The sequence below is a fragment of the Odontesthes bonariensis genome, chromosome 5, assembly GCF_027942865.1.
Source record: "Odontesthes bonariensis isolate fOdoBon6 chromosome 5, fOdoBon6.hap1, whole genome shotgun sequence".
Classification (NCBI taxonomy): Eukaryota; Metazoa; Chordata; class Actinopteri; order Atheriniformes; family Atherinopsidae; genus Odontesthes; species Odontesthes bonariensis.
Genome location: NC_134510.1, coordinates 30078235 through 30106132, shown reverse-complemented (window position 1 = coordinate 30106132; position 27898 = coordinate 30078235). Strand labels below are relative to the sequence as shown.

The 27898-nt window shown below is 39.5% G+C and overlaps 1 protein-coding gene across 1 annotated transcript in view; it reads left to right on the top strand.

The window, feature by feature from the left end:
* The window catches only part of myom3 (myomesin 3), a 61247-nt gene that overhangs the window by 10626 nt on the left and 22723 nt on the right, over positions 1-27898 (top strand). Inside the window, exons 4-17 of the mRNA XM_075466039.1 lie at positions 1205-1358; positions 1747-1904; positions 2700-2792; positions 3123-3211; positions 5537-5581; positions 8466-8606; positions 8680-8841; positions 11434-11575; positions 14553-14752; positions 17572-17625; positions 20641-20768; positions 23864-24047; positions 26557-26731; positions 26915-27036. Coding sequence (XP_075322154.1) covers positions 1205-1358; positions 1747-1904; positions 2700-2792; positions 3123-3211; positions 5537-5581; positions 8466-8606; positions 8680-8841; positions 11434-11575; positions 14553-14752; positions 17572-17625; positions 20641-20768; positions 23864-24047; positions 26557-26731; positions 26915-27036 — 1847 coding nt within the window. The remainder of the gene's footprint in view (positions 1-1204; positions 1359-1746; positions 1905-2699; positions 2793-3122; positions 3212-5536; positions 5582-8465; positions 8607-8679; positions 8842-11433; positions 11576-14552; positions 14753-17571; positions 17626-20640; positions 20769-23863; positions 24048-26556; positions 26732-26914; positions 27037-27898) is intronic.

Below are 27898 nucleotides of genomic sequence, written 5' to 3'. Positions count from 1 at the left end.
TGCCACATTAATTACAAGTGTTTAATTGAGCCAATTGTTTTCTTTTTAGATGTAATAGGTACTGCACCCTGAATATTTTGTAAAGCTGATAAACAAAAAGGTGAATGTAGATACATCTGCAGAGAAATCAACCTTGCTATTTTGTCTGCTCTGGATTGACATGTTGGTGTTTGGTATTTTAGTTGATTAATCTTAATTCGAAACAAGTGAACTGCAGAAACACTGCACATTAGATCCACTTAAACAAACAAAAACATGGTATGCATCAAATTAAATTTTCATTTAAACTCAGAAATGTCATCTTATTTCATCCTCACTTGTTGTTATCAAACACTTTAATCTTATATGAAAACAAACATCATATGAACATTATATAATGGCTCTCAGCATCAACCACCGACAAACCCAGAAACAGTCATCTTTCTGCCCAGACATTTAAAAAAAAATAAAAAAGATCAAATATGTTTCTTCTGACTGAATAGAATATCACAGCTTCTTGAAATCTTCAGGACATGCTGCTAGATGAAAAGGCTGTCGCACAGGCAGCAACACTGCTCTGCTTTCAACTGTCCACCTAAAGGAAAGGTGAACATCATCATGCGAGAGATTTTTGGGTAGCAACGCTACATCTTTTCACAGTGATGTGAGTCAGAAGAGGCCTCATTTTCCACTCATAAAAGACCAACTTCTCCAACACTTTGAGCATGAGTGAAAGTGGTGCTCATGCAAAATAACAAGGCTACAAATGTAGCAGCAAACCATCTACCTCATCACTCAGCTTAACAAAAAAAAAAAAAAAAAGGGTATATATCATAAATTTAGCCTTTTTCTGTAAATGGACTGTGACAGAATGAAATATTTACGTGCCTAAAAAGGAGGAACCATGTTCCAAATATTGCCTGAATTTCCATCAATGCTTTCTCCTTTCTACTAATGGAGAGGTGCGTTTTGACACTTCTATTTCAAAAGGGTTATAATTACTTTCTATCTGGATTTGGTTAAAAGGGTTTTATACATGTGAAATAATACTAATGTTCTATCAAGCTGTGAATGCTAGCTAAGGGACCACTTGCCATTTTTCTGAAGACGGTCGACAAAATTGAGTTCTCCATCAGTCTTTCTATACGTTCATTTCGTAGCTAAAACAAATAATACATCAAGACACCGACAATAGATCTTAATTTGTCTAAATGATCTCCTTTAGGGAAATCCTGCAGGAAACTATGTCTGTTGATGAGGATTTCCAGAGAGAGAAGTGGACACTATTTGGGAATGAGGCCGAGAAGGTAGAAAAAGATGTCATCAGGAACCAGCATGCGTTGCGCAATCGCGTTGACAAAATGGCGCTTCGCCAACAGGTACAGCCAAACATTTGTCTCAGGCGTTTGTCTCATTTTTCATATGTCCAAAAAAAAAATACAAAAAGCACATTTAGACATAAGCTTTCTTAATTCATGTGTAGTGAATGAAACTGTATTTGTGGTTGTTTACAACCAATGTTTACAACAATGTCTCTCCAATAAAATAACTTACTTCTAATGATTCTTCTGATTATTTTATCATTTATTTTTCAGTCAATTTTGTTCTTTAGTTTACTCTTTTGTTGTTTTAAAAGAACAGAGAAGCAACTTGCAGTAGTTTTTAAAAATTTGTGATAAATATTCACCGGAAAATTGTAATTATTTTTCTCTCTGCAAAATCTGCTTGTTACTTAAAAATTCTGGCTTTTATCGATGTGTGCTTCAGGCAGAGAAGAAGGCCTCCTCCCACCTGAAGTACTTGGAGCAACTCAGTCAGAAGGCTCCAGATTTTCCAGTCCCTCTGAGGGCTCACACTGTCTGGGAGGGAATGACTGTGAAACTCTCCTGCACTGTCCAGGGCTGTCCACCCCCGAAGGTTACATGGTATGAATGCGTCTCCCTTCAGCACTCCAAGCTATGGCCTTTACTGATCAATTAAGATTCAATATTCAGGGCAGCTTCTACTAAATTCAGTTGCTCGGTTCATCTTCAGACTGAAAGCTAATTTATTTCCTCCTTTCTTTTTCACTTGGTAGAAACATGTTAGAGCAGACTAAGTTCCAAAGTTGTAACTTTCACAAACCAACTATGCATAGTGCAGAACTGCAGCTGACTATATCTGCAACACTTTCCATTTTATTCCACCAAACAAAGTGGAAACAGAGCTGACTATCAGCCCTGCATTGGCTCATTCGCCTTGACTGTCATGTGGCCAATAAAAGTTTATGTTTGTGAGAAGTACCTGCAAAAATAACAATACAAAGATAAATTAAAAGTCTTGTGTTACTAGCAAGGGAAGAAAAAAAAAGTCATGACACCAGGAGTCTGAACCCTGAGCTGAATATCAGTCTGTATTACTATAAAATCACCTGGATGAATTCAGGAAGGCTGCCAAACTGTTGACCTTGACACTTGAGCTGCTGTTGGTCTAGAAGATGAAAGAGTGTGCTCAGTATTCATAAACCTTGAGATCTAGATAACCTGTGTCCCTTGAGTTTCACAGTCCCATATGGGGCTTATCAAGCCCAGTGACCTGCAAAGGGCTGCTCTCATCAATACTCAGCACAAGATAGAATGAGAGATCAAAGGCCCACTCTGCTTTGTGGATTTAGAAAGCTGTGCATAAGTAATCAGAAAACTGGAGTATGAAACACAAAAATCTATTTACTCATTCTTCAGGTATAAGGATGGTGAACCACTGCTAATGTCTTACCAACCATGGAATTACAGTCTTCAACAAAATTTTGGTCTCAACTCACTGGAGATCAGAAGGTGGGTCAAAAGTTCAAATATCTAATTAAGAGTGAAAATCTTTGTGCAGAAAACTGTATGAATATGACTTGGTGTGTACGATGAGGCATGTATGACTTGCATAACCTTTTTCAATTGAGGATAGAGTAAAACATGGCTGTCAAACTCATACTATTTTGTCTGAGCTAAACTAAACGACTGAGAAAAGTCAATCTATCACTTTTCTTCCCCAAAATGTTGCATTTGGAGATGATTTTCCAGCCCAATTTATTTGTGTAGCAGCCAGAAAAGGGCGCATCTTTGCAATCCCTTTTAATGATGATTAAATGACATTCTATATTCTTCACAAAGGTGCACGCCTGATGATGCGGGCGAATATAAAGTGGTGGCCAAGAGTCCCCTGGGTGAAGCTATGACTTTTGGAATGCTCGTGGTAAACTGTGAGTGGTTTCCTGTTTCATACTTTCCATTTTGCTCAAAAAACATTTTGAGAACAAAGATGGCTAAAAATACTACTCGTATGAAAGACCAATTTGAAGAGTCCAATTTCAGGCTTAGCCCTGGTGGTGAGACACAAACCAATCAGTGTAGCAATATCAGGGAAAGAATATGCCTCATCTGGTTGGCTACAAGGTTATGAGCCATATGACAGACAAACCTGGTGGAAATACACTTCCTCTCCAAAAAGGATATCTGTAAACGACACAAATGGTCCTCTAAAAAATAACAAATCCTTTATATACTTTGCCATTATCTATTGATAACACCGTCTTCTAGATTCAGACTCTAGTGGCGGTAAAGTGGCTAGAGCATTTCAAGGCCACATGTTTGTATATTCCCAATAACATTCTAAAATATGTCCATAAACTGCAGAGTTGCAAGGAACAGATAACCATTTTGATAAGTAGCTATGAGGAAGGGAGTGTAAACAGTCATTTTTACTCAGGCAGACTCCACCTGATTTTAGTCTTAAGTACTTGTCACTTGTGATTTCAAAACAACAAATGATAAGAAGCTTTACAGAGCCTGAATAAAATGCCCTGATGCTCATGGCTGTCATCATAAGTGCATGAACCACAGGGGACAGAAATATTAATCATTGCGTCTGAGCGTTTTATCTGCTCATACAAACACTTCTAGCCGAAAGGCTTTGGTAACAAATTTAACACTTGCTTCTAAACACAATTCATTTTCGAGCAAACAGTATGCCCTACAAAGCAGTAATATCAAATTTCAAAATGCAGAATCACAGTGAATCCCAGATCAAATTCACATGAAGGAACATTGCAGTACCATGACCACAGGCCAGAGTTTGAACATGCCACATTGCACCGCAGAGAGAAAAACAGGGCGAACCAACAGATGCAGACCAACAACACTGAGATCCAAGAGATCCAGCTGCAGATGCCATGAAGCTGAATAACAGCCGCATCAGTGCTTAAAAGCTCAATTAAGATTCACTCACCATTGGCTGAAGTCAGGAGTGTTGGAGGCCATTCTGCAGTCATTTGTGCTTCAACAGGTGACGTCCACAGACCATCAGCAGAACATGTCTGTGTGCCAACATGAAGCATCTGACTTAACATTAACGTTGCATCAGAATATGCTGCGATACCTCCAAAGTCAAGCTCGATCATTATTCTTTGCACCAACAATCAATGAGTCCCTGTATTAATTCAAGGCCCAAGTTGGAGCGTTACGGTTTGACTGTTACCTGTCCAGCAAAAGCGTCGAGGAGCAGCAGTTTTTGTATAACTTTTGTAACTTTTGAGCCAAGAGAAATATAAATACCAGAGGAATGAATAAAATAATTGACGAAGATTATTCTTGCAGTAAACGAGCAAACTCCCTCTGCTAAAACGCGTGTATCCAATTTAGAGAAGCCCCGCCCCTAATTTTGCAGCTGATATAACTGTTGCTAGGCGACTGCGCCCTACAGTTAGCTCGTTAGCCCACCATGTCTCTAAGACTTAAATTATTGCTGCTTTTGTTTTGCGTTGCTTTGCTCTGGTCTGTATGTTTTTCCTTTTCAGTCCATTCAAAAGCTCAATTAAAACACATGAAATCGGCTTTAAATGCAGATTTTGCTTTTGCCTCCTGACACCTTCCTGACCAAATTTAACCTTATCATTAAAAAAAAAAGCAGTTTCTGGTTGTTAAAACTGATTTAGACCAGGGCTTCTTACTGAAGCTTGAATGTTATTCCTCACTTGTGAGTTGCTTTGGATAAGAGCATTTGCTAAATGACTAAATGTAAATGCAATGTATTTTCAATTATTGGCTTGCATCCTCAGTGCAGCCCCCTATTAGCCAAGGTTTTCCAAAGATGTGATATTGGTAAGAAAGAGCCAACAGCACATTAAGATTATCAGAAAAGAGCTCCAGCTGCATTATTGAAATTAAATGAGACAGCGTCATGTGGTGGTGGTGAGCAATAGGCTATTGCTGCACAACATTTATTTTTTATTTTTGCTATGGCAGTAAAATTCCCTTCGTTGTGGATCAATTAGGCTACGCAATGAAATTGGCTTTGATGAGACACGTCAAGTCTTCTCCGTGCCATATAGCCTAAGTTTTACAGCTTTGGATAAAAAAAGAATATTTAATGTGACCTGCATAAATGTAGCATTGCCAGGTTTGATTTGACTACTGTCTTTCCATAGCTTTCTCCTTCATTTTCACAATATCATTCTCCGTTTCTGTCTTCATCTCTGACCGTCGCTGCCTTTCTTCCATCCGCCCTGCGCTGCCTCTCTGTGATCCAGCATACCGAGGAGCTGTGGCGGGTTCAGAGCGCTCGCAGACCGCCGGTAAGTTTCAAGCCCGGGACTAATAAAAAAGTGTCCTCTTTCATTTTCTCTGCCACGCTTTGAAGTTCTCCCCCCACCAGTAAGTGAGGCAGAGCTGGGGTGGCTTTGAAGACTGTGGCACAACATTCAGTGCTGCTGTACCACTAAAGAAATATATGGGTGGATTGAAAGGGAGCAGAGCATTGACAGTGTTTGTTTATTATCGGATTTATGTTTCTCCGTGGGTGTAAGAGTGTTAATTAGATGTGGGATGGTTGTGGTATGGATAAAATGACTTGTCTCCGTTTGAGCAGAATTGACAGTCATGTATATTTCATTTCGGAGACAGCAGGGGATTTATCCCATTTTGCTCCAAGCTGTGGCTGTTACACTCATTGCCCTATATAGCCTCCCCCATGTGTGAGACTATGCAGTATGCTCAGCATCTGATCTGGCTATATATGAGTACATGTATCCGAATGATTCATACAGCTACTCCTTCCAGACTATAGACTGTTTAATCAGAAAAAAACAACATTGCTCAATAGTTTATCTGTCAAGGATCTCTTGAGGGTGTGTGAATGATGTTATCTTCTTAGCTAAAGACTAAAGGAATCATTTGACTTGTTCTCAGCCCACGGTTTAAAAGCCAGCATCTGCAATCATACAGGGGTGTTTAGCATGTGTTGCCATCAAGAAAGCGGTTTATTTTTGTGTTTTTCTTTCTTAGGGAAGGTTTTGCTTCCTTGTATCAGCAAAACAATCCCAAACCACTTTTTGAGAATCAGTCCAACTTCATGGAATTGTAGTGAAAGAGTCTGGGTGCTCAACAGGCCTGCATTCAGTCCACACCTGTCATAAATGGGTGAAATGGAAAACTTTTAGTCGTAATTTATGTTTAATAATCTTAACTACTGAACTGTGCAGAAGTCTTTAGCCGCCCCTTTTTATTCTAGATGTATTTCTAAGAAAATGGAAAATAGGTGGTAACAGAATTGGTGGTATTGAAACGGAAATAGCACTGTGGTGTTTATAAGGCAAAAACAGAGGTTTTACAATTCTAATGAGCTTGAAAGTCTAAATTTGGTATGCTCATCTTTATTCTTCAACACAGTCTTATAGAGCAGGGCTCGGAGCAGACCCAGAACCCGCTGGACAGATTATGTCTCTCCTTTGGCTTGGGATCGACTCTACCCCAACCCAGAAAGAGCTTGAGGAGGTAGCTGGAGAGAGGGAGATCTGGGGATCTCTTAACTCTTCTTAGACTGTTGGCCCCCCCCGACCCAAATGAGTGGTAAAAAAATTGATAAATGGAGGATGGAGAGCCTGATAGTGCCTATAGCACTATGAGTTAAATTGGTTCTTCGTTTAGCTGTCTGTTAGGTATAACACAACACAGGTTCATCCCTTGAGTTCGGTTCTTTTTTTATGCTTGAATAATTAATAGGTCAGTGTTAAGTGACTTAACAAGTAGCCTATTTATCTGAAAATGGTCGGGTAGGTGTAGACTTAAAATGAGTAAGAAAATAATAATTTAAAAATAACATATAAGAAAGCAAAATAGAAATGAATAAGGGCTGCATCAAGACTTTTGCACAGTACTGCATGAACATATAAACATAACTGTACTGTTTTCGCTATCTTACCGAGATGAAATCTGATTCGTGTTGGATATGCAGTTCTAATTTAATGCCTGTCTGTGGGAATACTCAGGTTGACAGAGAAATCAGCTGTTTGTGTGTGTTTGGATGCGTTCTCTCTCATTTTCTCTTCATAAATACAGTATTTAGCTATAATTGAATTTGGCCACGAATCCCTCGTATGTTTTTAATCAGCTTTTAAACGAAGGGCCAGATAACAAAGGCTTATCTGGGTCAACGTTTTATTCTTCATGAGAGTCATCTTAAAGTGGAAATAAAACTACTGAAGTCACCCTGCACATAGCTAATACACAGAAATCATGTCTCCAAATGCAGTATACAGCATTGTTGAAGCAACATGACGCAATGTCGTCCCTGCACTCAGAAAATTAAGAGGCAATCATTATGAATGAAGTTTTATCAGCTTATACTGGCATCAGGGGAAGTTTGCTGAGAAGAATTGCATGCAGCTATTTTATCTAACTGACAGCTGATCGTTTCATATGAAGCAGATCGTTTTTTTGCAAAACAAATCACTCGATAAACAAAAGCACAACTGTGGCAAATTTTCTCATTATCATCATTGCTCTGTGGGAGGCGCAAAGTTTGAATGATGTGAAGGAAAGATCTAAGCGATGTTTCTGCGAAGCAGAACAAGATCGTTATAAGAAACATGTCACTCTCTCTGTCAGAGTCATCCCTGACAATGGGATTTGACAAGACCTCATGGCACACATAACTCTTACTTCCAGATTTGATAGTGTTGGTGCTTTGACAAGTCAAAGACTGAATGATAGCTGAAGGAATAACTTGTCAGGAAATATCCACATAGAAGAAAAAAAAGGCACACACACCTTCAGCTTTTCTGCTCTCCTCTGGTGTTGCCCGAGGGGATGCTTCTTGTAGCTGGACTTTGCCTCACTGCTGTCTCGGATAAGGAGAGTCTTTTTAATGGCTTTCCCAGTTAGCATAAGATGGGATGGCACAAGTTTGTTAAACCGAATCCACAGCAATTCTAGTAGGAAAACTTGTGCAATGACAGAACAAGGCTTTGTTTTTTTTATAATATAAAAAAAAAAATCAGCAATCTCCTTCCAGTAATGGTTCAGAGGAGCTCTGCACAATTTTCAAGCTACATCCACATGAAATTGTAACATCTTCTTTGTCAATTTACTCCCATTTTCTGTTTACATTTCTCATCCAGCACCCTCTCTTTACTTTTCATCTGCACTCTTGACACTCTGTCCTTCTCCTTCTTGTCTTAGCCTTGCAGCTGCAACAGGAGGCCCTGTTTGACACATCCTTCCCCCCAACCTGGGTGACAGAGGGCAACAGCCTCACCCTGCAGTGTGCCTTCACCTCAGCTCTGCTGCCCTTCCAGCAAGATGTCAACTGGTTCAGGGATGGTAAGTACCCTGCAGAAGGAGTCAGGTGTGCTGGATCTTTAACAATTTAAGTATATTTTCTGTCTTTCTCCAGGCATACGGCTGCATCAGTCCAGCAATGTGGAGATTAAAACATTTGACAACAAGGCGACCATCATGATACGTACTGCACAAAAGGAGCATGAAGGTTTTTACACGGCCAGACTGAGGACCTGGGATGGGATCCAGGAACACAAGGCTTTTGTTTATGTTAAAGGTGAGAACTAATAGGAAATGTTCATTACATTTTTGCTTCATACTGCAATAAGAATCAACACGATTTGAAGTGTCTACATGTTTAAAAAAAAAATCAAACCATTAAAAACCAAAAAAGTCCTTCATTCAACAGGACATATAGGTAATTTGTTCCAACCCAATATTATAGCAAATCATCATGAAAATATAATCTCTTGTTGTTTTTTCACAATAGAGCACATAACTCAAGAATAACCAGACTGTCAAGTGGAACAGTTGAGATTAAGTCACATCCTGACCTTGAGTGTTTTCAAGCAGATTTACTTTGACATGTTGTTTTTCTATTAAGTCACTGTTAGGTTTGGAGGTTGGGAAAACATCATGGCTTGCGTTAAAACCAACCATATTACAACATATTGCAATAAAGTATCTTTTTCCTGAAATACTGGCTGCAGAGTCGCCCACCCTTAGCTTAACACACAAACCAGACATTCGATTTAAATGCATTTGATTTAAAGTCATGCTTGATGACATAAAAAAAAACAGAAGGCATCTTTGACAGGACAAATACATAGTTTTCTGGTACTTGGCTATTTCGTGTTTTCCATGACTCTGGGCTACAAGCGGCAGGAGGGAAATATGACTCATATAAGCGTTTCCACATCAGAGCAGACATCAAAGTCAAATAATAATGACAAAACTTTACCAAAACACTTTTGCAACTTCATGGTTGGGTTTAGGTAAAACTATTAGTCGGTTAGAGTTAAAAAACCGATCATAGTTAAGGCTGAGATATATTATTTTTAAAACACAACCATAACAATCATGGACACCATTTTGTAGCTCGCCACATTACCATGAAACTTAGTCACATTCTGTTCGGCTTTGGGCCAAAACATTTTTTTGTTAGGGTTCAAAATATTCATAGTTTGGGCTAAGATACCGTCACTGTCATTTTTACCGTTTACATTCAGCTGCATGTTCTTTGATAATCATAGGTCATATCTGCCTGCATGAATATCAGACCCATGGATAAGTTTTTCGGGGAAGAGGACAGACTCTTTAAAAAATGTTTTAAAAGACCTGAAATTGAGGTTCAGTTTTTCAGAGCCTCAGTCCAGTTACACAGATGGAGGTTATCGAGTTGTCATGCTGACCAAAACTCCTATGGGTCACATTATGACAGTTGAGCAAACACACTGCTGCTGAGGACAATGACATGGTTGAAAGTCCCAGAAAATGTTGCAAGAATTATATAAATAGTTTAGCAACACCAACATCGATCGATCTCATGTCTGTAAACTAAGCGTAAAGTTCTTGCCAACCTCGTCTGGCTCTGTCTGAAGATTAGTAGATTTGCCCTCCAGCACCATTAACTCTGACTCAGTAATTGACCCTCTTGTAAAATCATAGATAATTTGTTTAATCATTACAAAAAGTGTTTGGAGTGCCACACAACTCATAGGAACTATTTTATGCTTATAAATTGCAATCAGGTCTGTAAACAATCTGTCAACCTGCATTACAGATCATATGCCTTTTTTGAAGGGCTGAATTTAGTGTTTGAAAAACCAAAAATGCTTTGGAGTGACGTTGAAAGCTTTGAGGGTGGAATCATAAGTTGTCCCACACTGGATAAAATCTCTGCTCCCAAAGACTATTTGTATTCACCAGATTCTGGTTCTACTTTCATTTCCTGCCAGCAAACAGCATTGATTCATATGCTGAAATTGCACCATCAATCAAACCGTTCTGCAGTTGAGGGCTTGTTAACTTTGCTCTGTGAAAGTATACTTTCTTCATGGACTGCTGTTTTCTCTCATATGCTGTTTGCAGCATCTATATAAACCACAGAAAAGCTTACACTTGACTCATCAAACATTTGAGATCTGGGCAGCTTTACAAGGACTCCTGGCACATGTACCTGTACCGTGTGTGTTTCCATGCAATGCAACGCGCCACAGAGACGGTATAATGTGCTCTGAATCATTCATGAGCTTGGTGTGCATGCTGCAGGAGTCCAAATACACACATGTTCCCCACGCAAATAAATCACCTTTTTAAAATCTTGGCTCAGGCCTTTCTATTTCACATTGTTCGAGCTGGAGGCACTAATTAGTGAATTGGGGAACTTCCCTGCATGTGTGCTTTCTCCTTCATTCAGCCGTCGTATTTGCATGACAAACATGCACAACAGCAGAGCAAAAACAAATGAGAGAAGAATGAGGGGGAGAGAAGCACTTGATGTTGACTTCAGCCATTGAAAAAATATTTATAGCCTCAGCAAGATGTTTGGAAACTTGTCACATCCTCTCTGTTCAGTTTGGCATTCTTTCCTTATCTGCTTTTGTCGCCTTTTTTTACATCATCAAATCCAATGGTTGTGTTCATGTATGAGCTGATCTCATAGATTAAATGTTTGGTTAAAGTAATAAAGTAACTAAACAACAAGTTTTAAGTCCTCACACCATCAAACCTTTGTGTTTCTACACCTCCTCCGTTGTCCTCAGGTCCTCCATCGCTCTCATTCATTTTCCTTGGAGCATATTTCTTTGATGGGTCAGTGTCTCCATCTCATTCATCTCCGACTGACTCTCTCTGCTGTCCTTTTTAGATGCAGCAGCTGCAGTTCAGGGAGGACCTGCGTCTCCTCTGGCGGTGCAGGTGTCTGATGTCAACAAGGACTACGTCCTCCTGACTTGGCAGCCGCCCAGTGCCGATGGAGCTTCACCTGTGGAGGGTTATCATGTGGAAAAGTGAGGATCGACCTGATTCGCCACTTGCATCTCAAATTTTATTCAGCAGTTAGAATATTATGAGTGAAACTGAAAGTTGATTCTTGAAATTGGAAAATGTTGTTTTTCTCACCACAAATTCCAAACACTTTTGAGTGTTTTGTCATCAGTATGCAGACCTTGCACTTAGCAATTAAGTGAAGCACTTTCGGCAGCAAACGCAGCCTAAGGTTTGATCAAGGAATTATTCTAAGATCTTTGCAGGTCTTTTTTTGGAAATCTCTTTCTTTTTTTTTTTGGTGAAAGTGGTCGTGCTAAACCAATTTGGATGGGGAGTGCTACTCCACAGACATGTTTAGGTTTGTCCCGTTGTTCTGCTGTTTAGGTCCATAATCTGGTTTCTGTCACTGCAGGAGGTTTTCTCATAGCCAAACCCTCATTCTTCAGCTAGTTGTCATTCTGAAATGTAAACCTTTGCTCCAGCCTGAGACCTCCAGCACTTTTTTTCTCTGCATGTTTCCCTCTGTCCTGACTGATCTCCCACCTCCTCTCACAGGAGAACATCCCCACAGGGGGATAGTTGGACTAGCAAATTCCTGGCGGTGAGGAATGAATTATGTGTGCTGCACTGATAAGGTTCCCCCATCTCCATAAAAAGAAGTCTAGCTCTTTATTCAAGAAACATTGAGTTTCTGGTTAACCGTCTCACCAAGGCCAATTATGCTCAGTTTGCCTGGGCAGACAGATTAACCTTTTACATTTACTCACATAGCTGAGGCCTTAATTTAAAGCCACTTACAAGAGAGTTTTAACAATTAAGCTTCAGTACAGCAGGAACCCCTAACATAAGCATTATGTAATAACTTGATTAAAAAAGGACAGATAGCAAGTACAAAACAGGTGAAGAGCTGCAAATATTGTTAAATTATTGATGTGTTAAAGTGTTAGGATATTTAAAAAGTCTGTTAGTTTCAAACTTCTCCGTCTGTGAAATGATTGTACTCACTGTGCTTTTTGGGCTTCTAAAATGCTGCTGAAAGCTTCTTTTATCTTCTCAAACATACACCAACATCAGTGAAGCCTTATATAGGCAGTTGTGTGCCTTTTGCATTGTGTCACATGGTTTTAATTGGGCTCAGGTGGACAGTTAAGATGTAGAAGCGTCTGAGGAACCACTGACAAGGAACAATGCACCAAAAATACGCCATGGATCTACTCAAATGGGCCTTTTCAGTCTTTTACTATTAGTAAATTAGTGAATAAAAATAATAATGTTGACAGTACTGGTAAAAATCTCCCTGCTGTTGCAGAAGTGTAGTTCAAATCATTTTAAGGGCCTCCCTTTTTCCCCTGCCTTGCAAAGCCATTAAATTATTGAATTCAGGGAGGAGAATACAGTGAAAATGTGTATCAAACATGCTAGTTTGTCCAGAGATAAAGTTTTTCATCTTTATGATGACTTATTTTAATTAAAAAATCTCTTTATCTGGATTATTATTTCGATCATCCATCCATCCATTTTCAATACACGGTTAATCAAATTCAGGGTTGTGGTGGGCTGGAGCCCATCCCAGCTGTCATTGGGCGAGAGATAAGGTACACCCCAGACAGGTCGCCAGCACAGGGCCACATAAAGACAAACGACCTTCCATGCTCACACTCAATCCTAGAGGCAATTTAGAGTCGCAAGTTAACCTGACATGCAGGTGTTTGGGCGATGGGAGGAAGCCGGAGTACCCGGAGTGACCCCACGCATACACAGGGAGAACAAACAAACTCCACACAGAAAGGCCCCCAGCCAAGGACCCCTTCAAACCCTCTTGTACCACCATGCAGACCATTGTCTTGATCAACAACCAATAATCTGATGTCTAATATGTTTAGTAAAACTGCTCCCAAACTCAAAGTGGCATAAAAAAAATGTTTAAAAACCCAAATACATGAACTTTATTACGACTTCAGACATAAGGAAGCCAAGGCAAGTTCTGAGCATTGATGAATTAATTGAATGTCCTAATGATTCCTATTTAATTATCTCGTAAAAAATATACATTTTCTCACCACTTCAGTGCTCTGATTGTCAAGTTATGTTTATCAGCTAATTCAATCAATATTGAACGTAACAAGTGGGCCACATGTCCTGATAACTGCGTTTATGCTTTAGAAGAAAACCCATCGATTCAGACGTCATTAATGTCGACTCTCTTCTTTTGATCATTTCCTGTGTTGCACATCAACATTTAAAGCCAAAGTAAGACCTTGCTGCTGAACTTTCTCTTTCTGGTGCTGGTGAGGTGGTTGGATTGATTTGGACACTGTAATATCCATTTGGCAGAGGTAATTATCGACCCTCAACGATACGTTAACAGCGGACTCCCGGCGGAGAACAGGTGCTGCTCTTACCACCAACACCCATCAGTCGGGATCCTGACGTACACGTGTGTTCACACGTGTGTGTTTGTGTCTCACTGCATGTTGCTGTAAGTGTGTGGAGAAAGTTTGTCCCCATTGCTGCTTCTCATACATCAGGAGTGCATTTTCCTGTGTGTTTGCTCTTCAGTGTGTTCTTTAGTCAACTCCTGAATGTTAGAGGTTTGTGGTGAGGACAGGAAAATGTGAGATACCTCCCAGTTCCCTAGCAACCCCCTTCTGCTTAGAAAACAGCAGTCTTTTATTTATTTGTTTTCCACAAGTGGTAACATTCTTTAATCAATGTTGTATAAGCCGAACTCAGATTGTACGGTAGAAATCATTCTTGCATTGTGTTTGGAAGCTCATTATTATTTTCACAAGATGATCTCTCACAATCGTAGACCTTGGCAGGGTATGCACAGACTCGCTGTGTTGTTGCGTGGGCAAAAAATAGGTGTTTTAAGGTTGGTTTTACAATATTGTGCCCCTGCAGATTGCTTATGAAATCATGTGGTGGGTTGATTGTTTACTTATTATTCAAATGTGTCTTTTCTTTACCGCATTGATTTATCTCTTTCTTTGTCAGATGTGACCTCGGTCAGGGTGAGTGGGTTCGCTGCAATGTGCATATTCAGAAAATGTGTCACTTCCCGGTGTTTGGGCTGAAGGAAGGAGCTCTTTACCAGTTCAGAGTTCGGGCTGTAAACCAAGCTGGAGACGGACGCCCGTCTAAAGCCACGGAGCCTGTCCTCACCAAAGACCCTCTGGAACACACCAGGACAATGGGTACCTACATTTTTATACTGTCAGCAGCTGGATGACCAGTTAAAGGAAAAGCCAACTAACTGTAGTTTATACTTATCTTTACCAACAATATGAGTAAACAATAGAGTCAAACTTATATTTTTCTACTTGGATTTGATTGAGTGATGGATAAGAAGAGAAATGCTTCAGCTATTATTTCACTCTACTGTTGCCATATTGTTGAAGGGCCAAGTTCATGATTTTAGCATGAGCATGTGCCGATCTTTACGTTAAATAGATGCCATATCCTTCGGTAACCATGGTAACATATCTCGATATGTGTTTTCTTTTGTTCAAAATGTACAGTCTCTAAAAAAGAGTCACTGAAATGTTGTGACCACATAGAGATTATAATATAGCAAAAGGCTTTGTGATGCAATTGTAGTTTATTGAATCTATTGTTGTATCAACCCCACTGTGGCTATAAAGGAGACATATTGTGCTTTTTTTTCACCAGCCGACACAATTTCCTGAGGTCATTGTAAAATGCATGCAACATGCTTTTGTCAAAATACCACTGAAAGGCACAACAACAGCTCAAAGTTGTACTTTTATGGCTTTAGCTGAGGAGGAAGATCAGTTGTTTCCCCACGTTGTCTCCTGATGTGTGTGTGATGGAGGAACAAAAAAGCACTGTGTAGACTAAGCCGTGTGTGTGTGTGTGTGTGTGTGTGTGTGTGAATGTGGCTTGTAGTATAAAAGCACTGGTTAGGAAAGCGCTATATAAATACAGTTCATTTACTGTTGTACTCAATAACCTTTAAGCACATTATTACTATATGACAGAGTATAGATTAAATTGCTAATGCTTACAAGACTAGATTCAACCAATCTTGCTCAGACTATATCAAGCATCAAACTGATGCTGAGGCTACATTCCCCTAATTTGAAGTTTGGCCACAGAAAGTACAGATCTCTCTTTTGGGCACAATCTTGTCATGAGTCATGTGTTGAACCAGATTGGGTTGTTCAAGCAGCGCTCTGCAGAACATGACAGCCTGCTGGCAGGTTGATACACAAACCAAAACTCGTGTCTTAACTACTCTGTCGCATATAAGTGGAGCTGAGCTGAAAGGCAAAGTTTTTGGTCTACTGGTCCATCTTGATTCCAACCTTCACTTATGGTCACAGGATTTGGGTGGTGACCGAAAGAATAAGATTACAGATGCAAGTGAATAAAATTAGTTTCTTTCTGTGCTTATATGTTGGAGAGCTTGAGCATCCAGTGGGAGCTCAGAGTAGAGTCAATTTCAGATAGGCAGAAGAAAATGGATGGATGGACATGTCTACTCCATAAACCCTGGGTTTCTGTTTCAATTCAAATATCTCTGTTTTGTTTAATTTTTAGAAAATAATGCTTGTTTGTTATTTTCTGAGGGTATGAATTCAGTTTTGTAACTGAATTAGGCATTTCCAACTTCCAACTGAGAAAAAAAACACCAGTAAGAAGTTTTTCTTAGGATTTCCTACTCAGGACATAAAACATTAAACAAAGTACTAATAGAGCATCAGTTGTTCATTTATTATTTAGGTTCCGTGAATGGTATAACCACTGATGGGAATCTGTTAATAGCAAAGCAAAAAGCCAGAGCAAAAGGTAGTGTGTACCTTCTAAAGTACAGTGAATGCAGCATGGTTTGAAGTTGGGTGGAGATAAAGATGAGGAGGCTGGGTAATTCCACCTGAACTGGGAGGGTGACAGAAATTCTCCACAAAAATATGTACCGCTCACTGACTGAGATATTTTCAAATCTAGGCAGCCCAAAACAAGTGTAAAATCCAATTGGTTGGTGGTGCCAAATGGATGTGATCGAGTTTGCAAGTCATTTTCTTTCACGATATGCTCCCTATAAATCTGCTCAGTTGCTTGAAAAGAATGTAATGTTTAGAGTTAGAGTGAAGAACTCAGCTGGAGGCCACTGATAGCACAACAAATATAACTCAACTGAATCTGTGAGCACACTGTTGGAGCTCAGGTTGCACTGTGGGTTATAAAGGCACAAGGTTTTGATCGAACAAATGTTTGGTAATGTTCAGTTATCTTTCAACAAACTCTGCAGCAAAACTCAGAAGTGCCATTGATCACCATTTACAGCCCTAATACTCCATCTTGAAGTTTACACACTGCCAAAAGGTACTACTGTAGTGTTTTTGAAGACTCTGATGGGGAGTGCTGGATCTTTGTGCCTTGCATGGAAGCTTCTGTACAATTCTCTGTATATTTAAAGTCAGGCTTTTCCTTTAATTTGTCACTCATCTACATCTTCACTGCGCTGCAAAGAGCATCAGCAATGTGCTCACGACTTACTCCTGCTGTTTATTCCCCTCATCTGCCTCCGTTACACCTGCAAGGAAATCAACACTGCCAGAGAAAACATATGTAGGCGGGCAGATTTAGATCTCATTTCAAGCAGCCACAGTGTTTAACAGTTGTCTTTGCGACAGCTTCTTAATGACGTCATGGAGTGTAATGATTTGTTTTGTTGAAGATTACTTCTGAAAGCTTGTTGGTTTGTGTTAATACTTGATGGTGGAGTGAGCAGAGCGATGAATGAGATGTGTGTCTCACAGGTGGATTGTGGTGCTGTGCATCATTTAACACAGATAAAGGACAGAGAAAGATGACTTGCCTCTGGCCTTCTTTCAATCCTTCTATGTCGTTCTCACTTTCCTCTTTGGGTCAGGATTTACAGAAATTGTGTCATTATGGGCTCTGATGTAATTTCATTACCCTTATTCCTCTTTTCTCTTGATTCCTTCTGCCCCCACAACATTTCTGTTTCTCTCTCCTCCTCTCTCAGTGGTCAAAGTGGACAGAGGAAGGACCATCACCATAACAAAAGATGAACTGGAAGGTGAGAATGCTGTGCTTTTATTCCAGTGTATGAGTTTGTCATAAAAAGAAGATTTTCACACAGCTTCCATGCTTTACTGACGCACACAGTGCCGCCTGTAGGTTGCCGCAGGCTTTCGGCTTTAATGCGTCTTCATTTTATATTTAACAATGAGACAGTAGCAGTAATTGTATGGCTGAAGCAACGAGTATTTGCTCCATTTACAGAAGCGAAAATAATGAACCGTCCCTCATGGTGTCCTGGTAAATGCACATAATGGCCTGAGGTAGTGTGAATGCCAGTGAAGGGGGGCGATAACCTTGACAATTTAACTCACAGGCAGAGAGAGATAAAGGAAAGAAGATGGAATTTGTCTTTGAAGGGGCTGCCGGGAAATAAATGCAGTGTATTCAAACTGTTCTGATTCTTTTTCTTAATTTCTTAGACTGGAAGGTTGTTAACATGTGTTAAAGAAAAGGCTTTTGTAGATTTTAAATGACTGGCATAATTCAAGAAAAACCCATTCACGGGACACACAGCTCAAGGAGGTTAAAGAAATAAAATGTAACTCTGATAACACTTACAGGGCAGAACAAAAGCAGGTAAAGAGACAAACGAGAGGTGGCTGCAAAAGGGGAGCATGAGAAGTCCATATATAGATGAAAAACAAAGAAAGAAACAGACAAAACTAACTAATGCCATAAAACAGAAGACACAAAATAATCAGGCTGGGAAAAACTGGTGAGAAAAATTTACAAACTGAGGGAGAGACGTACACGGAGAGGCTCATAGTTTTAAGATTCAAGTGAGAACCATCGAGACAACTGCAGGGAAACAGAACACTGACAGTAGAGTAGGATGTTAATAACATTAAATGCAGACTGCAAACATCTTAACATGACTACTCTGCTGTCTACTTTTTAATATAACCAAACCATACTTTCTGCACAACGTGCTATTTAAATAGATAACATTGAATACAATTTCAGTTGGTCTAAATATTACAACAAGTTCTTTATAGATAGTATGTCTGAATAAAGTCTCAACTTTACTGTCAACGTAACATTCGCACCTGCATGCCTTTTTTTATCTGCGGCATAATTTGATATTCTACAATTTTTGACATGCGATTGATTGACCCAAAGGCCTGATCTTATCCTAAACCTAACCAAGTGATTTTGGTGTGTAAGAATAAAAGAGTGAGTGAAAATGAGTGTGAATATAATGGTCACACGGGGGATACAAACCTCAGTCTTCAGGCTGAAAGTCCAATACATAGTCCATACATAGATTATTGTTTTTGGTTTCCAGGTGAATTAAAAACTTTTTTAATAAATCATTCTTATTCTCACCAAACAGAATCACCAAATAAAAAGTGTTGAGGATATTATACATTCCCTTTTTCTACATACTCCTCCCTTTTTATCCTTTTTCTTTTCTTTTCCAGGAACTAAAACGTTATTTCAGCCCTGGTTCTGTAGCATTTCCACTGAGGTGAAAGGTCCAGGTTAGATTTAGCAAATTAAATCTGCTGAAGTGTGTCGCTTCACCCCTTCTGTGCTCGCCTGAGTCCAGAAGACTCAGATTTTGTGTGTTTATATTTGTAGAGGTGGCACTTTGCCCTGCTGACCAGCAGCCTGAAAACAAGGAAGTCCACTTCAGCTGTATTAACTCAAAAATCTGTCCATGTTGTATATTTCTGAGGGCTTTTGGATGTTTTTTATAGATTTTTTTATTTGTGCTTTACAGCATCACAAACGTAAAAAGGTCAGAGATGAATATTTTATTTCTCTGATTTCACTTTTTTCATGCCACACTCAGAGCAGACTCATTTTGGAGCTCGTCCGAACACCACTTCTCAGGCACTGTGCTGTCTCACTCCACGACAGAAACACAAGGAAGCACTCATAAACTCCATTCACTCAAAATCTGTTTATGTTAGGCCATTCTACAGGGTTTTAGAAGTTATTATTTGTGCCTCAGAGCATAACAGCTGCGAAACAACCAGAGATTAACATTTTATTGCTCTGATTTCTCTGCTTTTTTGGCACAATCTAAACTCTGTCGGCTCATTCATTCTGGAGCTCACAAAATGAATGTCAGAGTTTGAATGTTGTTTACAAACCGAAACAACTATTACTGTGGTAGAACTTAAAGTAAAAAGATTTTTATGAGCTATTGTGCATATTAAACCTTGGATGATTGAGACAGAAAGGAAAAAATACAAAGTTGCGAATACTCAACCAATAAGAAATGTTCAAGCCCCACACCAAAGGTTTAGAGTGATATTTAAGTTCTACCTTCCTATAACTCTTTTTAGGGCTGAGATTTTTTTTAGCCTCTGGTTCCTGCATTCAAGGAGGCAGAGGAAAGGACCGCAAAAGACCCTGGTTCCTGGAAGAGGTTCCTGTGGGGAAATTGCAGCTAAAGATACTATCATTAGAAAATTGAACTGTATGGCTTTTTTTCTTTTAGTCTCTGCAGCATTCAACTGCATCTGAAACAAAAACCACAGTCATGCTGCTTACAAACTGCACTGTATTGAATTTGCTTGCTTTACCAGATCAGCGTTTCTCGAATCATTGAACCGTTTTTGATGTGGAGTTCCTCTCTGTTCCACACGGCAGCTCTGCTAACTCTTCGGGGGATACAAACACTTACAGAGACACACACACAAACACACAAAAGAAAGGGAGAAAAAGCACTTTTTGCCAAAAACTTCGGAAAACTTCTATAGTCCTTGAACTAACTTGCAGTGTCAGTGAAAGTGTGCTGACTCAAGTCGTTTGATTGTATCTATTGAAGCTGCGTAGTAGGTACGGAGGTGAAACTGTGGCAGCAAGATGCAGTGCATCTCACTGATTTGAGCGTTTGAATCAAATCCAGCAAACACAGCTGCTTGAACAGTTTAACAAAACGACAAAAAAGAAGAAGAATCTTAGCCAGCACATTTTAGGCTCCACTTTTATTCTCACTAACCTTTTTTTTTTATTATTTTGTCCTCTCACTCCTCCTCCTTCTCTTGTTGCTCTGAAGGTCAGGTCAAAGCTCCTTTCCCTCCCACAAATGTTCACGCCTGCGAGGTGACTGACACCTACGTGGTGCTGAGCTGGACCGAGCCTGAACCCAGAGGCAGGGAGCCGCTGACCTTCTACGTGGAGCGGGTCAGTCTTTACTGCTACACCCGTCCCACCACACACCCACACAAATATTTATATTACACCAGCAGCAAAGGCTTCAGTGGGCTGCAATTATTCCCAAACCTTTCAGCTAAACAGTGACGTGTTTCATCCTAAGTGATAGCTTGCAGCAAATCACATGACTGCTGACTATTTTCATGCAAAATATGAGTTAAACCAAGGGAAAAAATCTGCTTTACAACAGCTTGGTATAAATCATTCTTGATTTTTAAAGCATTTTCATGAAGTCAATTTTGGAGTCTTTAGAGATGTCAAAATTTGGAAATGCATGGAAAGCTCAAAAGCCTCATCTTTGCTTGTATCTTTTAAGGAAACACAACAAACACCTGACATTTGAGAATTGGCTGCTCAGCTAAGATTACACAAGACCAAACTCCAAATACAACTAAGACCATCACACATAAAATGTTGAAATTGCAAATGCCGCTGCTTATTTTTACTGACAACGTCTGTTCCAAATTAGCATTGGGCCACAACAAAATTGAGGCTTTCATGCAAAAAAAAGGTTTCCAACATAATTCTCTTCAACCTTTCATTTTGTCTTACAAACCTTTGTCTTACAGCAGCTTTGTTTCTGTCTGGTCTCTCTTAGCAACATTTCCTGCAGCAGCAGCAGCTGATTTTATCAAAAACAACCTCTTAAAACTGAGTATGACTGAGCCGATCAGTGTCAAACTTATAACATCTTAACAGCTAATCATGTCTCTAAGCAGTTGGTGGAGAGCAAACTAGAGGTAAAATGAGAGCAAATATTACTCATGCATTGCCTGGAACCACAGTTTCAGTTAAACACTAATGTTCCTCTATAAATAAGCTAGTGTTTGCACTTAGTAGCCTATGAAAGACTTGGTGAGCAGGTAAATGCCTTCACTGTAAAATAAGTTTGGTCCATCTTAGAAGAGAACGTAAGAAAAAAGCCAGAAGTATTTACTGTACAAAATCAATAAATGATCTCCGATGCGTAACATACTGAAACCTAAACTGTTTCCAAAAAAAACATGTTTAATGAAAATTAGTACAAAGAAAATTTGTCAAATGTTAAAATAGAGAAATTCTATTAGACTGAAAAATATATACAGCTCCTTTTTAAGTTGATACCAGCAAAACTTTTGAAAATTAAAAAAAAAACTGGACAGGAAGCAGCAAAAGATCAGCTAAGTTGTATAAACAAGTAGATACAACTGAGTGCTAAAAGAGCATCCCAGGGAGGCATTCTTTCAGATGAGGAGGGTTCGGCACTCTCTGAAAAAGTACGATTTAAAAATGAGATATTTTAAAATTAAATTGCCATGGTGCCATATTGCTACACTGGTTGAGCAGACCCCATTTACAGAAGCTGTGGTTCTTCGACGCAGCCAGTCAAGGTTTGAGTGCTGGCCTGAGGCTATTTCTTCCGTTTGCTGTCCTCCCCCACTCTATCTGCCCCCTTTCCTGTCTATCCACTGTCTACAAAGACCACTAGTGCCAAAAATACCTTAAAAAAAACAATTAATTGACCCAGATTTGAAGATTTTATCATCTGCTGTTCTGAAATCCAGTCCTGAAGGACAGCACTGGATTAAAAACGATAATTCTGTGGTAAAAATCATTGCGTCGTAACTGACTGCTGTTCATAATGGTATCCACAAATATAAGTTAACGCTCTTAGTATGCAAAGACACATCTGGCCTTGAGCTCATTTGAGGTGCACTGAGGAAAAGTAGAAAACAGGGCAATCAGCAGAATAAAATTAACAGCAGACTCCTGACATCAGTGCCAGTCTGAGAGTCAGGAGGAAGAAATAAATGCTCAAGCATTGATGTCGCTCTTTAGTGGCTCAGTAGTTAGATTTTCTTGCTTGCATATAGCTGAAACTGTTGTTGCTTTGTTACTCCACTCTGCCCAAGTTTAAGTGAGGCTTAAAGCTATAATGTGTAATATTTCACGGACAATGAATGTCTCCATGTCACTCCGCCATTTTAAAACTACGGGATTTGTAGAAGCGGAAAATGCGAAGCTGATGACATGTCCTTCTACAAATCCCATAGTCTTAAAATGGCGGAGCAACATGGAGACATTCATTGGAGTGTAACACTCTTATGTACATTCGTATGCTGAATATAAAGAATATAAGAACACTGCACTTTTGTGATGGAGGTAATTAATAACGATTGAGGTAATACTTGTGAATGATAAGACTCAAATTTGTTAATAGACAACATGAAATATTACACATTATGGCTTTAAGATGAGTCAGACACTTATTCTAGTTTTAATCAATATACAATGCATTAGATAAATGTCTTGAAGGAGAGTCAAGATCTCTTGAGAGTCAGAGTTCAGAATGATACTAAAAGCATTTCAAAAGTGTTGGACTGACCTTTTTTTTTTTTTCTTTTTTACAACAATAAAAGGCTTTGGCTTTCCAATATCAACCCTCTAAATAGCTCCTGGCTCCAATAATCAGAAAACTGCCACAGGAAATAGATTTTTATTAAAGCTTCAAAGTTACTGAGGTAATAAAACTGTCAAATCTGTCAAAAATATCTGAAATTACTGAAGTCTGCTGCCTTAGTTCCGCTTATATAATGAAGGGAACATTCAAATATCCTTTTTGCCCTCTGGCAAGCACTTTATAATCACTGGTCCCTTTGACACGCCCAGTTATTGTTAGATTTCTACCTCAAACCGAGACTCGGAGAGGAAAACGGTAATAACACAGAGCAGAATAACAGAAGAGTGAAAGCATTTTAAGCTATATACAGTATATCCGCACATTTTCTTTTTCTGCATGAAAAGGTCTGTTTATATGTCTGCCTGCATGTCTCTTTATAGTGCACCAAACTGCCATTCTTTATACTTCTTTGTTCTTGTCTGAACATCAAGTGATCTGCTCCAAAACTGAACGATCCCCTCTTAACTGCAGACTAAGTGATGGAACAAGTGCAATAAATTATGGGACTTTGTTGAGCCAGTCCATCTGGTTTAGACTGAATCTTCTGAATATTTGGATGATGTCTTTGAGATAGCTGGTGCTTCTGAAATGAACTTGGTGTTTTCTAATGCTGCCCTTGGATCAGTCTTTGGCAGGGAGGAGCAGCTGGGGATTGGCCAGTCTGGACATGGTGGTGAACTCTCCCAGGTTCCCGGTCTTTGACCTGGCCAAAGATAAGCAGTACTGCTTCAGGGTGCGCTCCATCAACAAGTACGGTGTCAGCGACCCCTCCGAGCCAAGCGAGCCCATCTCCCTCGGAAAACCGCAAGGTGAGATGAGAAGTGCTGGTGCATACTGGTACCCATTTATTATTCTGCCAGCTGCAAAGGTCAGCAACATTGTGAAGAACAACTTCCACACAGCAGCACTGCACCCACATTAGTTGTGCACACATAAATTGAAATTCAGAAGATGATCATGACAGAAATTGTGAGTGCATTCACTCTAATTTTCCCAACAATAATTAAGAAATAATTTACTTCAGTTTTCTTGTCTTCCTCCACAAATTTTGATCAGAATTTTTGCATTTATTTAATGAATCAATAATTACTGGCATGGAATATGTTACAAAATGGCAAGAAAGATAAAGATCTCATGGGAGATTATCAGATGGGTCTAGCTGGCACCAACTCTGCAGATAAGTAGCCAGGGTCCGTGTGCTTGTGTCCCAGAATTATTCTTCACACAAAAGAAACACAAAACTACACAAATGACACAAAATAGACGTAAAATGAACGAGATGCTGGCAAGCAAAATCATCACATGAAACAGTTTCACAATTTTATACCTCCTTTTTATGCTTAATCTCTTTCTGTAACATTAATCATTTTATTGCAGATTACAACGTTGGAGGTTTGTGAATGACTGTGTTTCTTACATATTCGAAGCTTTAAGAAAAGAGATGTTTGATTCCTCTCACATATCCAAAAAGTGTTCTGGTTGATCCAGTCTCAAGTGGGCAGCTCTAAGTACTGTACTTGGGTTCACACCTAGCGTTAAAATGCATCCCAAAAAATGTGACCTGCTCAGTTACCCAATCTGTATGCAAATAGACACATCATGCAGTCAGCTGTCAGCTGAGCAGCAAACAGGATTTCTGTCAAATCACAAATACATTCAGTGACCTGAACTGTGGAATTATTCAGAATTTACAAGTTGCATTTAAAGCTGAATTAATTCTAAACATTTCAGTCGGCTCAGATGTCATATGAGAGGTTATCAAATGAATGAATATGTGATGATAGAGAGCTCAGTGTGAGCAGTGATAAAGACACACACGCTGAAGCTTTTGAACCCTGAAATTCAGATTCTGTGTATCCCCCGGATACACATGCAATATACCACCGGACAGCTGTGATTCTTGTAATTTCATTGAGACATGACATTTTTACGATGTGGTGACCACGTTTGGTACAATCAGTGCCAAAACAAACATATCACAACTGATACAACTCATCTATAAAGCCTCCTGGCACTGATCATTATTTTCTGACAAAAATATCAAAGTCTTTTTTCTATGACAAGGGGCCCCATGATCCAGTTCTGTAAAACCTTTAGCTAAAAAAAAAATCATTTATTAACACAGATTGCAATTTGTTTCCCTAGATATCACTACATACACATTGGACCTTAAAGATTTTACTTACAATGGGATTTTGCCCCAGCCTCAGCCTTGTCTGTATCCTTTATACTCACCTTTGTTGTGTCGCCTTTCTCTTAGAATAGTTCAGATGTTAATTGCACTGACTCTTTCTTGGTCCCAACTTGTCACAGACTGATGCTTCGCCAGGAGCGTTTTGCATCATTTTTAAAGCCCAGGGTTCTCTGATAGCTTAGTTTTTGATGTGCAAGGTATTTCCCAGCTGGTGACATAACTGTTGCAGGGTTGCCATGGCAATGCCAACAACGTATAAGAAGCTTTTTTACAATAAAATGTAATTTTACAGCTAACCATGTTGTTTTACGAACCCTAACTCAGTAGTTTAACTGCCTAAATTTATCCAAGTTGTAGGAAAGCGAATAAATGAAAAGAAGGAAGTTAGAAATTGCTGTCCTGAGGTTGGTTTTTGAGTGCTCCAACCTCCTTGTGAGGAGTCAGTTACACGTTCACAGGTAAGCACTGTCAAATAACACTTGTAGCGTTTGATGTCAGCTCATTTTTACAGAGTTGCATCAGTTACTGATGCAAATGGGCATGTGGCAGGAAGAAGCTTCAAAGCTGTTCAGTGCACATTGAAAAATTACGCTACAAGGCACCAGTTGTCATGAAACTGACCCTATATGCTCCTGACATAGCATCAGCCTGTGAAGAGGTGGAAATGAGAATGAAAGTTTGAAACCTGAATTTTTTCCACCTTTTACTTTTGGTTTTACTATATAAATTTAATTTGTTAACCTGGTAAATCTTTCTATGCCTAATTCACTCATCCAACACTGTTTGTCTATTTCCTTCAACCCCATCCTCCTGCCCCCTCATCCATCCATCTTCCTTCTCGCTCTCTCTCATCACTTCATCCCTCCTCCCTCCCAGACCCATTCATAAAAACTGCCCAAGAATGCCACTGTGACTCAATACCCCACAGAGTACCTTTAAGTTTTATTTGACAATAAAAGTTAAGACAAAGTTACAATCCTCATAATCAATATCTCACTTGGCTAAATACATTTTCATTCCCAAGAGCCATTACAGATTAAATTTATGATCAAAACGTACATTTCCTTATGGTCAGTTCCCATATAATACTTTTATCTCATTAATTCTTATCTTATTCCCATCAGCTGTGCCGGCTCCACCTCACTCTGTCATGGCCATTAGAGACACGGACACCTCAGTGCTGCTGCAGTGGCAAGAACCCAAAGACAAAGACGACATCCTGGGATATTACCTGTATTACAGTGATGCTGAAAATCAGAACTGGAAGACTGTTAACAACAAGCCTCTAACTACAACCAGGTAAAAGTAAATCAACCCTCTCCATGGCTCAAATCATTTGATTCTGAGTGGCACTGGGAGGAAAAGTTGGGAGCGTCACTCTGGATTAGACAAAGCAATAGTTTTAACAATAGAACAAATTTGCACAATATATTTGCAGATGATAATGTAATGACATATAATCTGAACACCATCTCTTCTCAGGTTTACAGTTCATGGCCTGAAGACTTGTAAAGAATATGTGTTTAGAGTGAAGTGTGTGAGCCGAGCAGGAAACAGCAAATATTCAGAGGAGTCTTGCCCAATCGTGGTGAAATCAGCCATAAGTAAGTCCAAGTTAAAGGACATTCTGGATATTTTGTGGCACTTTTATTAACAACTGAGATTCTAGTGCAGTTACAGTTATGAACAGGAAGGACGCCTTCATCCAATAATATGGTTTCAACTAATCAAAATTACCCAAATACATCAGATTAACAGAACATTTGACATATTACACCGTGCCATTATTTGTTGGACAAAAACTGAGTCAAAATGCCGAAGCAGTGTGTGAAAAACTAAATATACCCTTACTGCTTCCATAGGAATTAAGAGGGTAAGTAGCAGCGAGGCGCTGCTAATCAAATGAACTTGATTAATTGATCATCAGCAAGTGTGAGCACCTTTGTAAAAGCAGAGGTTTTGGCATTTAGCCAGTCTGCAGCATTCAGGTTTGTGTTGACACAATGCCAAAGAGGAAAGACAACAGCAATGATCTATTGTTGCCGCCCATCAATCTGGGAAGGGTTATAAAGGCTATTTCCATGTTGTTTGGAGTCCATCATTCTACAGAACGATTTTTCACAAGTGGAAAACATTCAAGACAACTGCCAATTATCCCAGGAATGGATGTCTCAGCTAGTTCAACCCCAAGATCAGACCGTGCAATGTGTAATAGTAAAGAGTATGTTTGGAGGGCGTGCAGGAGAAAGCCTCCTTTCTCTAAAAAGAACATGGCAGCACAGCTCAGGTTTGTAAATTTGTATTAAACCAAACATATAATAACATAGTTCAGATAGAAAAAAACAAAATGTTTGGTCATAATGCACAGCAGCACGTTTGGGGAAAACCAAACACAGCATGTCAGCACAAACACCTCCTACCAAGTGTTGAGCACGGCGGTGGAGGGCTGATGATTTGGGCTTGTTT